Genomic DNA, 12,958 nt, shown 5'->3' with positions numbered 1-12,958 from the left:
ATCAATAAGAGAATCGTTAGGCACAAAGGCTCACAATATCCTTTTTTGATTCCCAGCCCTACTTAAATGATTATCCAATCAAGAATGGGTCAAAACTGGATGTCTTGCAGTTTTCAGGATAAAATATTTGATAAATGAAAATAAAAAGGTCTTAGTTTCACTTTACAGGAGACAACATTTGTAAACCTTAGTCAGTCCTTATAACTTAGTGCAGGTGATGGCATGAATCATCAGACCTGGCAGGTAATAATCACAGCACAGAAGAGGCCTGAATTAACTTTCTATTTAATCTTCATTCTTATGCAAGAAAATGGATCAGAAAAATGAGAAGCCACTCAGCCCTCTTGTGTGCAGTCTGTCCAGTACATATTGAAATTAAGTTTCTTTATTTATGTAAATCGTAATGTGAGTTTTCTCCATCTGTGTCTGAATCTTTCTGAACATTTCCAACAGGAAACATTCTGGGTGTGATTCGAGATCACCATAAACTGGTCAACACCTTCAGACTGATGCGCAGGGCGGGTTTTATCAATGAGTTTGTGTCCATCTCAACCAACTTGACAGACCGCTGCGTCTACATCTCCTCTGACGGAGGACGTCTCTGCAGGTGGGGACGCTGTTCACTTTAACCATAAACCCAAGACATAAAAAAATTGTTTGACACATAATTTGAATTTGGGCCATGCAGTATGTTTTTTTAATTTATTACTTAATTTCTGTGGACTTGAGTTAGTCCCTCTCAAAGTGTTTTTTAACATCAAATGTCAGTGTAAAAGTGATTTGCTGTAAGTTTATTCACTCTTTGCTTTTCCTCTGTCAGGCCATACATCATTGTGAAGAAGGGGCAGCCCATGGTGAAAAACAAGCACATTGAGGACTTGTCACAGGGCTACAGGTGAGAGCTATTTGAACAGTCTCTTAAATTATTCTGGACAGAAAATTGTTAGTGATGCACGATATATCGCTATCAATATCGGTATCGGTCGATGTGTAAAAGTGGGCCAGTATTTACTCATTAGCTGCCAGACATTTTCAGAGCATCAAGACCAAAATGATATGGTTTTCTATGACTATGTAAACACCAAAACTAAGAGTGGAGTGGACCCTCCTCTTTTATGTCTCTCTTCCTATTTTTGATCCAAAAAACAAATTAAAATATACTTTTTTTGATCATGTTCATCTTAGGCGCTCCATCCTTTGATTTTCTCCATGCTTGTCTTTTTTCTTAATTGCGCCGCTCTTTCTCTCTGAACTACCTCAACACATCATCTCAGATTGTTTTTTTATTTTACCAATATTGAAATCAGTTATCAGCCATAACAGCATTAATAATATCGGCTATCGGAATCGGCCAAAATTTCCATATCGGTGCATCCCTGGAAAATTGTGCTGAGAGGAAGTTTGTGTAACTTCTCTGCTGATGTTCTAACTTCTAAATCTTGTTGACTCAGGACCTTTGAAGACTTCCTGCACGAGGGCCTGGTGGAGTACCTGGATGTGAATGAAGAGAATGACTGTCAGATCGCTCTTTATGAACACATGATTTACAAGTGAGTGTCTTGTGATTCCCCTGAAGGTTTTTGAGGAAGATTTCCCCAATTCCTGGTGTCAACAACCTTTTTTTGTTTCCTACTTTTTTCCATTCCTGCAGGGAAACGACACACTTGGAGATCGAGCCCTTCACTCTGTTGGGAGTGTGTGCAGGCCTCATCCCCTACCCCCACCACAACCAGTCCCCCAGGAACACATACCAGTGCGCCATGGGCAAGCAGGCAATGGGTAAGAGTCAGCTGAGCTGGTAGCTCCAGTCAGCAGAGAGGGCATTCAACTGGAGATTTCAAATCCCTCCTCAAACATCCTCCACACAGCTGCGCTGTTCACTTCTGTGCACGCAAACAGCCCAACCACAGATACTGACAGTAATCTAATCTTCCCTCAGCACTTTTTAAAGCCTTTTAAACTTGCTAGTTCAGGGTTTACAGTTTTATTTGCATAAGTTAAAATCATACAAAAGCACATTAGAATAACAAACACTATAGATACAAGCAGCCTGCTGGTTGGTCTCCCCCCAAAACCCTGCTCCTGTTCTACTTCATGTCAGAATACATTTGTATGTGTGATTGAGTGTTTTTCTTATGTGTGTGTCACTGTGTGTATGCGCATGGACATCAAACATGGGGCGCTTGCGTAGGTTCTCCATTGTGCTGTGTGTGTGCGGAGGCCCTTTCCCTGCCAGTCACCCAGAGTGTCATTAGCAATTCATTGTGTCTGCTCTGGCTGTGCTCAGGGGGTCAGTGTGCTCAGCTGCGAAAGACCACAGAGTGCGCACCCGCAACTCCTTGGTAACCAAAACTTCCCCAAACAGCTCTGCTAACATTCGTAAGAGCCCCCACCCCACCGCTTTACCTCCGTCCGCCCCTTCCTCCCCTCCCCCCACTTTTACAAAAACACGGACTGGAACTATATTTGGCCCAATATCCTCTGCCTTGTCTGTTTTGTGTGGCTGGCTCTATACATGTGCAAATCTGGTTGTGTGGCTCGGGCCTATTATCACAGACTTTGTGCTTGTAGCCTGATTGTGAAGTAATAGCATCTGACAAATGTCAAGGCTTCCAGGGAGGCCAGGCTTTATGCCATAACTCACCCTGCTGCACAAATCTGCTGCTCTGAGATGGTCATAACTGGACCCAGGCCTGACCCACCACCCCACAGGAGGAAGATAACTAACAATAATCTGCTAATAAATTATTTAAAGGCAGTCTTGTGGATTGAAAATGTTAACATAAAAACTAAGCATCAAAATTGATTTCTTAATTTTTTTCAGGAACGATCGGCTACAACCAGAGAAACCGCATTGACACGCTGATGTACCTGCTGGCGTATCCTCAGAGACCCATGGTCAAGACAAAAACCATCGAGATAATCGACTTCGAGAAGCTTCCTGCTGGACAAAACGCAACTGTGGCCGTGATGAGCTACAGCGGCTACGATATAGAGGATGCTTTGGTCCTCAACAAAGCCTCTCTGGATAGAGGTGAGAGCTGCTTGTCTGAAAAGTTACACGTCAGTGAGGATTCAAATATTTATAATCTCATTTTAACCAAAGATTGAATTGCAGCATACTTTCAACAAACCATTAAGAAAAGCTCACCTGTGTGTTTTACTCCAGGATTCGGCCGCTGTCTAGTTTATAAAAATGCCAAGTGCACGCTGAGGCGTTACACCAACCAGACCTTTGACAAGGTGATGGGGCCCATGCTGGATGCTGCCACACGAAAGCCCATCTGGAGGCACAGCATCCTGGATGCTGATGGAATCTGCTCCCCTGGTGAGAAGCAGCAAGACTAGACGTTTAATTTTATTCATGTTATTTTACATAAACAGCTTTAAACAGACTCACAAGACAGCTTTACAGACCGTCTACTGAAACATTTAAAGATCCTACACTAATATCAGATTTGAAACAGTCGTTCTTAACTCATTATTTCAAAGTCGGAAGAGACACAGACTCCTCTCAACTTTTCCTTAAGTTTCTTTTTGATGTTTTTAGATTTATCTTCTCAGTTGTGCTCCTCGTTAAGTTATATCTGTAAGTGACTCAGCATGGGTTGTTTCTTCCTCCCAGACTCTTCTTCTTTCCTCAATGTCATCAACTTTTAAAATCTGACTGGGTTCATGAGTGAAACATTCAACAGGTACTTTACCCTGTTGAATCTCCTCATTGAGATGTGTAGCACAGGTGTTCAGGGCCAAAGTTTAATTTATTATACAAGTGATTCATTTTTTCTGTGCCCATATTAATTCTCCTTTAGACTCTTCTGTTTTGTCTTTTAAAAGCAACATTTATTGAGTAGATCTGCAGTCAGTCAGTCAGTATGAGCAGGCTGACTTCTCTAAGTGATAACCTGTGATCTTTCTTGTGTGTGGTGCAGGTGAGAAAGTGGAGAACAAGCAGGTGTTAGTGAACAAGTCCATGCCAACTGTCACCCAAACACCACTGGAGGGCAGTACCCAGCCAGGCCAGCCCCAATACAGAGACGTGCCCATCAGGTGAATTAATTTCAGCTACTTACACCACACACTCACACACTTTAACATGCTCACTGTGACCTCAGCTTGTTTGACACCTGTTCAGCCTCTGTGTGACGCCAGATTTAGAGTTATAAAAAGTGCCGTTTAACATTTCTTTTGTTTGTTTCACATTTTAGCTTTTGGAAAGTGTCTAGAGATAAAAATTGTTGTGATTGGTGCTTTATTCATAAAGACTAATTAACTGATTTCTTGCTAACTCACCTTGTCTGTTCTTTTTTCTTCCTGTAGCTATAAAGGCTCAACAGACTCGTACATCGAGAAGGTGATGATATCATCAAACGCTGAAGATGCTTTCCTCATCAAGATCCTCCTGAGGCAGACCAGGAGACCTGAGATTGGAGACAAATTTAGCAGTCGGCATGGACAGAAAGGTGACACACTCAGCACTTTCACAGCATCATCTTTAAAGCCTCCAAATGTCCAAATCCGACCTTCATGTGAACAACACAGAGGATAGTATGGATACACATCCACATTCAGGCTCCAGATCTTGTCATAAAAGGTTGTAAATGACTCGAGTAGACAAAAAAACTTTACTCGTCTCACTGCTGAAGCATTTGTTGAGTCAAGTCCCAGTGGCTGGTGCTCTGTCACTGCCCCCCTGTCCTCATCTTTCAAGAGCTCTTTTCAATTAATTGGCTCTTTGTCCAGTGCCAGACTATGCAAATTTATTACACCCCAGCAGTATTCTGCTGCTACTGGGGGAAAAAGTGTTTACAACCTCCATTGTTTCGCAGCACCTCCCCTATAGAGGGCTGGTATGATGTTTTAATCAAAAAGCTAACTGGCGCCATGCATAATTTACTCTCCTCATTAACGCTGTGGCCACTGGGCGGTCAGCTCAGGACGGGACAATGTCTTCTGTCTCAGATCATGACGGAGGGAGAAAGGTCACCGTGGGGTTAGCTGGGCCAGATTTATAATGGAAAGTCCCAGATGTGAAACTGATGTAGAGACAGTTTGACTCTGAGGTGTTTAGCGTTACTTTTGATTCAAGATATCCTTTTTATTTTTTTTGCCTCACTGCCATTGATGTTTTTTAATATATTTATATATAAAACTGCACACTGATTATTATTTACAAATATCTTTTGCAGAAAACAAACGCTGAACTTAGTTTTATTATATTGATTAAATTAGCAGTGGATTTCCCGCAGCTATAGATCTCCAGGCTACTCATGACGAGTCTCATAAGTCCTGGTCAGCCAAGCAGAATAAGTTAATTATTTACCGGTCACACACACACTCACATGCACATACTCTCTCTTTCTCTCTCTGTTTATCTGTGTGTGTGTGTGTGTGTGTGTGTGTGTGTGTGTCTCTCACAGCTGTGGGGGTGGGGGAAGAGGTGCTGGGTAGTCAGTAGTAGGGGCCCATTGTGCGAGCCGCCAGCGTGGAGCTCTATGAGATGTGATGGAGGGCTCTGGACCCTTGCTGTTGTCTTGCCTTTCTCTGCTGATTTCATGCCTCTTTTATCATTCACTTTCACACAAAACAAACAACACCGTGGATGTCTGCTATGAGAACTAGAGTCTCCCTCTCCAGCATTTGCTCTTTTCTTTCCCTCAAACTCTTTCCGCTTCCATCCTACTCCTCTACCCTGATATTTCAGCTTCTTTCTGCCTTTTCTCTCTTTTGATTTTCCCCTTTTATGTTTTCTCCTGGCTGGGCTGTTCTTGCCTTTTCTCCTCTCTTTTACACCTTCTTCCTGCTGTTGGATGACTTTCCAGTTAACTGCTGCACTTGTTCCCAGTCAACATCCTGTTACTACATCCTGTCGTGCATCAAAAGTCTGCTCTGTTGCTGACTGGTCGACTAATAGTGAATTTTTCCCACGTGCACGGATTCAATTTCTCCTCTCCAGTTGATCCTCTCCACTTCCTCCAAGCGAGCTAAAAGTCCTGGATGTGTAATCCCAGTCCCACCTTTCTACACTTCCTGCTCTGCCTCTCTTCTCTCCTCTTTCTCTTTTTTTCATTTGCAAATGGGTTGACAATCTGTTTACCCTGGCCAGGGAAGAGTGCTTCGGCCCCTCGGCAAACATTTGCACTCACACTTAAACTCCTGGCTACCAGGGCGCTCGTCCCTCCATGTCATGTGAATCAAAAGATCATCCTGTCTGTCCACATGAGTATGGAAATGTCATGCTCATCCAAAGGAGCAGCAAAAACACCCAAAAATGTTGAACTAAAAGTTTTTTGGAAGAAGCTCTTTTGGGTAAATTCTTCATAGCGCTGAAAAACAGTTGATTTTCCCGTATAGTTTATTTTTTTCCAGGTTTGAAGAAATAACAGAGTATAAGAGGATGAAAGTTGTAACAAGCCAAACAAAATGTTGGATGCAGAGATTGTTTCTGTTTCTGTAGACAGATTACAAAAAACTGAGTAGCATTGTGGGTTTTATTGCTCAAATTGCAGTTGACTACTCTGTGAAAATTTAACGATGCTCCCGTCTCTCTTCCTGTGTGTGTTTGTGGTTGTGTCTCAGGTGTTTGTGGTCTCATCGTTCCTCAGGAGGACATGCCGTTCTGTGACACAGGCATCTGTCCTGATATCATCATGAACCCTCATGGATATCCTTCAAGAATGACGGTACGAATGCAGCTGCAGCTCAAATCCTGAATTCTTTTCACTGCAGACTCATGCAGAACTTATCAGATCAACAAATTCTTTAAATGTTAAAATGTGTCTAAAAAGGGGGCAGGGATCAAGTCTGGTTGTCGAAGCACAGGTCCTTTTCAACCCTGCACCTTAAACCGAGTCACCTAAACTTTTACCAACCTGATCCACGTCTCTCTTCAGCTCTCCAGTCAATTCAGCTGTTTCAAGTTAATCTCAAAACATAAATGCAGATGTAAGTGTAAATTTACTGATGACACTTTCCCTGAACTTCAGGTATAAGTATCAATTATTTTAACCTTGGACTGAACTAAAGATAGTATTTTGGATAAAGCCACGACGGTTTCTCCACTTGTTTTGTGATTCATGTCAAGTCATGACATTTAAGATCCAAGAGGGCAGCACATCTACCCCTCTGCCTGTCTTTCTGTGCATTCACTCGTGAAATGAATGATATTACTGCTTTTAATCCTTTTTAGAACTTTATCTTGTTCTATCTCTCTTTCTGGATCCCTTTTTCCTGCTCTTTAATCCCAACACAGTTTCCACCAAGGTTTTTGCCCTTTATTGTTTTCTAAATTCTCTTTTTATTGAAATACTGTATCATTATATCACCTATTGGGTACATCATAGATAGAGAATTAGAATTTTTCCTTTTATTTCTTTATTTCTCTTCCTCACTGTCCGTTCATTTTAACAGTCATAATAGAGATTATATACAAAACAAGGAAAAATATAAAATAAAATGTTACTAAATAAAATGAAATAAAATAAAAATTAATTTATAAAAACAATTAATAATATATTTTTTCCCCTTTGTCAGTTTGACAGTCTGTCATGTGGTCATGTGGTTCCTCTGGAGTCTAGACCTTCAGCTAAATTTCCTTTTGGTAAACCTCTAAAATATATTTTAATGAGGGCCCAGGGGAAAAATAATAGATACATAAACAAGAATAAGTGGAAAAATAATAATAAAACAGTAAAATAATAGAAATAATTTAAAAAGTAATAATAAATAAATTATTTAAAAAAAACTTAAGAATCATACATGAGAAAACTAATATACATATGTACAGTATATCCTTAGACAGTTTTTTTTAGTAAAATGAAAAAGAGTTCCTAAAGTAGTGTCTAAATCATGATTATAATGACATTATGCACAATATCACTTACAATATTAACAATAAGATTCAGAATAACATGATGGTTACCAGTTACAATTTTGAACACCAAGGGGATGACAACCAACCTTTATGTAATAAAATGCAACTTAGCTGTTTTTGTGTATTTTATCTGTTTTTGCCAGAGTCCTTCAAATTTATCCAGTTCCAATCTAAGCAAGTGCGTCATTTTTTTCCATGGTTAAAATTCTTTGCATCACTTCAACCCAGTCCTTGACCTTAGATATTTCTGTGGTAAGACATTTTTGTGTTCTGGTGGTTTTCGCCCCTTTAAGATAGTTTCTCATGCCCCTGTAACTTGCAAATTGCAAGGATACATTTTTCCAGATTTGGCGCTTTGTAAATAAAGATTGATTGATCCTGTTTTGAGTTTGGTAAATTCAAGGTGAACTGATCTCTTAATTTGACCTTTTGAAGGTTCACTTATCAGCAACTGTGTCAAAAAACATGACTTCAAGACGTTGTCTGTACAGATAACAACAGAAACAAAGAAACAACAAGGATCCCTTCACTCCAGTGAACCCTTCTCTCAGTAAAAAAAAAAAAAAAAAAGATAAAGCACTGAACAAACACACATAACCAGTCTGGATGAATAAAACCACAGGTCTAAATTGTCATTCCTGCCCCACTGGCTCCTCTTCCTGTTTACATGTGACATAACGCTTCATGGCTGTACTTCTGAGTGACTTGGACGCAGACACTTCAGGCTGTGGATGTTCTGCTTTATGTGTCACTGTCATAAGCTGGTTTTTAAAAAGCTATCTGAGCTTCAGAATAGTTGTTTTTGGTCTGATGAATCAGTTACCAGTTATCATTTTGTCTTTCAGATTTCTTTTATTTGTCACAAGTGTGAAATCCATTCCTGTTGTGAAAATGTTAAATTTTTACACCCCGGATTATAACTTTAACAGTTATCTGTGTATAAACTTTGTGTCTCTTCATGAGTTTGTGTTGCTCTCCTGAGACAAAACCTCTTATTATCCTCCCTCTTCTTCTCTCTGGGTTATCATTGGCTCACAGAGCACACGTCCATTGATGCCGTTAAGCAGCAATCTAACTGTTCACAAACAGATATTTGTTGCCCCGGAGACGGGCGCCCGTAGCAGTGTGTGGAAGTTTTATCAAACGTGCACAGTACATCTGAAGTGCAGGATGGTGCTGAATGAGAATGACATGAAACTTGGCTCTGTCTCTGCTCTCTTTTTGTCCCTCACACTGTAAAAACTTGAAGGATCTTTACTGCTGAAGCTGTCAGCGTGTTTACTCTCTGCGGTCGTCATGGAAAACACTCAGAAATGTTTGGCTTGCAAGGACATTTCTGTGGCCTGAGAGTAGGTGTTTCCTTTTATGTGGCAGGGTCAGAGATCATCTGGATGTGACCTCAGGGGAATTGTTGAAATCAGTCATCCTTAGACAGCTGTTCCCATCCTGATGGGTAAATGTGTAAAATAATGCCCCCCAAAACATCAGCATGTGCTTCTTGGAGAGAGTGCAGATCACAGAACATTGATGTCATATATTGTCTTGGTGTTTCTGCTCTATAAAGAGTTTTTTTTGTTTTTATTCTATCAGGTCGGGAAGCTGATAGAGCTGCTGGCTGGGAAGGCGGGGGTCCTAGATGGACGGTTTCACTATGGTACAGCCTTTGGAGGCAGCAAGGTAAAGGACGTGTGTGAGGATCTCATTCGATACGGATACAACTACCAAGGCAAAGACTACGTCACCTCAGGAATCACCGGGTAATCCAGATTTCATGTTTAATCCCACCAAAATCACTTGTATGCACATCACATAAACCCAAAAAGCACCGTATCTTCATCTTTGATTCTTCTAATTTTTACTTTTTTTCACACCAAAAACTTACACATGAAGACATGAGAATGTTTCGTTACATCCAAAGCATTCTGCTGACGACAGCTTCATACATGCTGAAGAGAAATGTCTGAAATTAAAAACTCCTGTAAGGGGGTTGATCTGGTCACAAATCAAACTGAAATAAACACTAAAGCCTCTTAACATTTTAAAGGCTCAGTGTGAAGAATTAGAGGCAGGTAGCAGAATAGCTATCTTTTAGTTTCCATGTTATTTTGACCTGAATGTAAATAATTACTTATATTAAGGCATCCAAAGTTTAATATCGAATAGAATAGAATAGAATACAATAGAATAGAACTTTATTGTCATTATAACAAGTACAACAAAATTGAAGTCACAGCAGCAATCAAGAAAACAAAAGTAAGAAAGTGTATAGAGAGTGCAAAAAGGTCCATAAGAAAATAGATGATGGCAGCTTGTCCATCATTATCCAGTTCAGCCAGCCTCCACCTCCACAGGGTCCAGGACTGAGCTTCTTCAGTCATGCTCCATCTCTGTCTCCTTGATCCTGTCTGCTCACAGCAGGTGAAGTTCTGCCAACATGGTGTTGGTGTCTGGTGTTAGCTCCGTTAGCCATGTCTGTGAATAGCATGATGCTACTATGCCTTCTGGTATTCCCTCTGTTGCTGGGTTAGCACGGCTAGCTTGTCCATCTTATTGGAAATAGATCTTACGTTCCCAACAACAATGGATGGAAGGACAGGTCCATGTCATCACTTCTTAGCTCACACCTGAGAACCAGCACGTCGTCCTCACCTCCTTCTCCTCACCTTGTGGGAAGACATCAGGCCTTAAGCCAGTTAGCATTGACATGCTACAGGCTGCTAACAGCTGAGTTCACATGAAAACAATGCAGCCATGGTTACATGTAGGATCTCCAGACAAACACAGGACAAAAAGTAGTAAAAATATCACTGAAGCCACAAAAAGTTTGGTGTCCATGACCAACAAATGAGCCAAACAAAGTAATGATCCACTCCAAATACAAAGATTACAAAATAGAGACGAAAAAATTACAAGAAACAGACAAAGAACAGAGAGCTGCTGCAAAAGGCAGCCATAGCCAACATTGCAGCGCCTAGCAAATAATATCACAGACAAATAAATGAGGGTAACAGAAGGATGTACAAATTAGATTTTTAAAACTTGGCTGTAGTTTGTTTTGTCACACGCACACACACACGCACAGAGTTGACTAGAGATAGGACGATATGGTTTTGTCAGGGTGATACTGGTACTTAGTATTAGAAGTCAAGGAGGCTGATAACCGATATTTAGAGCTAATATTCATTTGCAGCAAAAGTAAAAAATATTATTGTGAAAATTTTGAATGATATAAACTCCAACACTTAACTTCTTTTAAACGCCTTTAAGCATATACTTATTAAACAGCTCCTGGGCTCAGCAGCATGTCCTATAAAGTTAAACGAAAACTTGAACAAACAAATAACTCCTTAAGTTTTATGAAGTCAGTGAAGTTTTCCAAAAAAAAGAAAATGGCTCTGTTGTCACCAGTCAGATTATACTTTTTACTTACTTCATTTCTCATTAGCCATAGGATAAAAAAAAAAAAGGTTGATGCCAATATGCCTCAAAATGGCAAATATTGGCCCCTTCAATTATCGGCCTATCCCTACAGTTGACTGCTGCTGTGGATTGCTTTCAAACATATTCCAGATCACACATGAATCTTGTGGTAAACTCGTACTCAAATCTGCGCCCGTTTCTAAGCAAGATCAGTAAATGAGGGCGACTGTTACTGGCCCACTACAGCTTTTGCTAGTGGTTTATAAGAGCATAGGATCCCGGCAGCTGTTAGGCATAAGATCTGAGTGACCCAGAGTCACCTGAATGCACCGCTGGTATCAGATATTTTCTCTATGAAGTGACTCAACATAGAATGATGATTTAGTAAAACAAACTGACAAAGTGTAGCCACCTGATGTTTGAGACTCAGTACTTCCTCTGTGTCTTTTTGGCCTCTGTGTTATCATCAGGGAACCTCTGGAGGCTTACATCTACTTTGGTCCGGTGTATTATCAGAAACTGAAGCACATGGTCCTCGACAAAATGCACGCCAGAGCTCGAGGACCCAGAGCTGTTCTCACCAGGTAAACACGATGTCTAAGCAAAGTGGAAATAGAGAAACAACCCCTCAAAGTTTGTCTGAGCAGGTTCAGGAACAAACTGTTTTATTCTCTTGATGCATCTGTCAGGCAGCCAACTGAGGGCCGCTCCAGAGATGGAGGTCTGCGTCTGGGTGAGATGGAGCGCGACTGCCTGATCGGCTACGGTGCGAGCATGTTGCTGCTGGAGCGCCTCATGATCTCCAGTGATGCGTTTGAGGTGGACGTGTGCGGACAGTGTGGCCTCTTGGGATACTCTGGATGGTGAGCAGTGGTTTCTCCTTGAAAAGTGCAGACTAACCTATGAAAGTTTGCCCTGGTGTTTTCAAGAGCTGTTCTTAGAAGAACTAAATAATTCAATGATCTGGTTGTTTCATCCTGATTCTGTCTATGTTCCTTTTTCTCTGGGATACATTAGCATAAGTTTAACCTAGTAAATAAAGTTAGGGACTCTTCAGTCACAGAGAACTTGGTATTTTTCTTTCAGAACGTCGTTTTCAGCTCTACAAAATGTGGGGCTGTTTTGTGTACTACTACTGCTGTGATGGAAATAGAGTTAGTATCTTCTGTGTTATTTCCCGTCTGATTCCTTTTTATTTTACCTTCCAGGTGTCACTACTGTAAGTCCTCCTGCCATGTTTCCTCACTGCGTATCCCGTACGCCTGCAAGCTGCTGTTCCAGGAGCTGCAGTCCATGAACATCATCCCTCGACTCAAACTGTCACGCTACAACGAGTGACCAGGTCAGGGACAGAAACACAGTCTGTGAGTGTAAGGATCAGATTCACAGATTTTGTTAGAAGTCTGAGACAAAGTCATGTGAAAAGATACCAGAGCTGATGATTAGTTAAAAACAAGGGAGAGTTTAATTTAGTTGGTGTTCACAACCCTGAAATGTGACTCTTTTTGTGGCTTTATCACTACAACGCTCTTTGTTTGTGTATATAATAAATATAAAACACTTGTTTCATTTTCAGCTACTGTGTGGTGCTCTTGCTTTCGATTATACCTTAACACACATGTGACAAATACACTGTAGAAAACTTTACTCTCATTCCATCGTATT

At 40.8% G+C, this 12,958-nt stretch overlaps 1 protein-coding gene across 1 annotated transcript in view; it reads left to right on the top strand.

Moving 5' to 3' along the window:
* Positions 1-12,958, top strand: part of polr3b (polymerase (RNA) III (DNA directed) polypeptide B) — a 25,658-nt gene extending 12,700 nt beyond the window's left edge. Inside the window, exons 16-28 of the mRNA XM_074677461.1 lie at positions 454-607; positions 821-895; positions 1,452-1,550; positions 1,652-1,779; positions 2,825-3,034; positions 3,170-3,328; positions 3,933-4,050; positions 4,321-4,463; positions 6,580-6,683; positions 9,464-9,630; positions 11,764-11,877; positions 11,983-12,156; positions 12,502-12,958. Coding sequence (XP_074533562.1) covers positions 454-607; positions 821-895; positions 1,452-1,550; positions 1,652-1,779; positions 2,825-3,034; positions 3,170-3,328; positions 3,933-4,050; positions 4,321-4,463; positions 6,580-6,683; positions 9,464-9,630; positions 11,764-11,877; positions 11,983-12,156; positions 12,502-12,631 — 1,775 coding nt within the window. The 3' untranslated portion in view covers positions 12,632-12,958. The remainder of the gene's footprint in view (positions 1-453; positions 608-820; positions 896-1,451; positions 1,551-1,651; positions 1,780-2,824; positions 3,035-3,169; positions 3,329-3,932; positions 4,051-4,320; positions 4,464-6,579; positions 6,684-9,463; positions 9,631-11,763; positions 11,878-11,982; positions 12,157-12,501) is intronic.

This window comes from Halichoeres trimaculatus, unplaced genomic scaffold, assembly GCF_033239565.1.
Source record: "Halichoeres trimaculatus isolate MK-OKI-2021-1 unplaced genomic scaffold, fHalTri1.1 fHalTri1_scaffold_10, whole genome shotgun sequence".
NCBI classification, from domain to species: Eukaryota; Metazoa; Chordata; class Actinopteri; order Labriformes; family Labridae; genus Halichoeres; species Halichoeres trimaculatus.
Note: the sequence above shows the minus strand (reverse complement) of the source record. Positions and strands in the feature narration are given on the sequence as shown.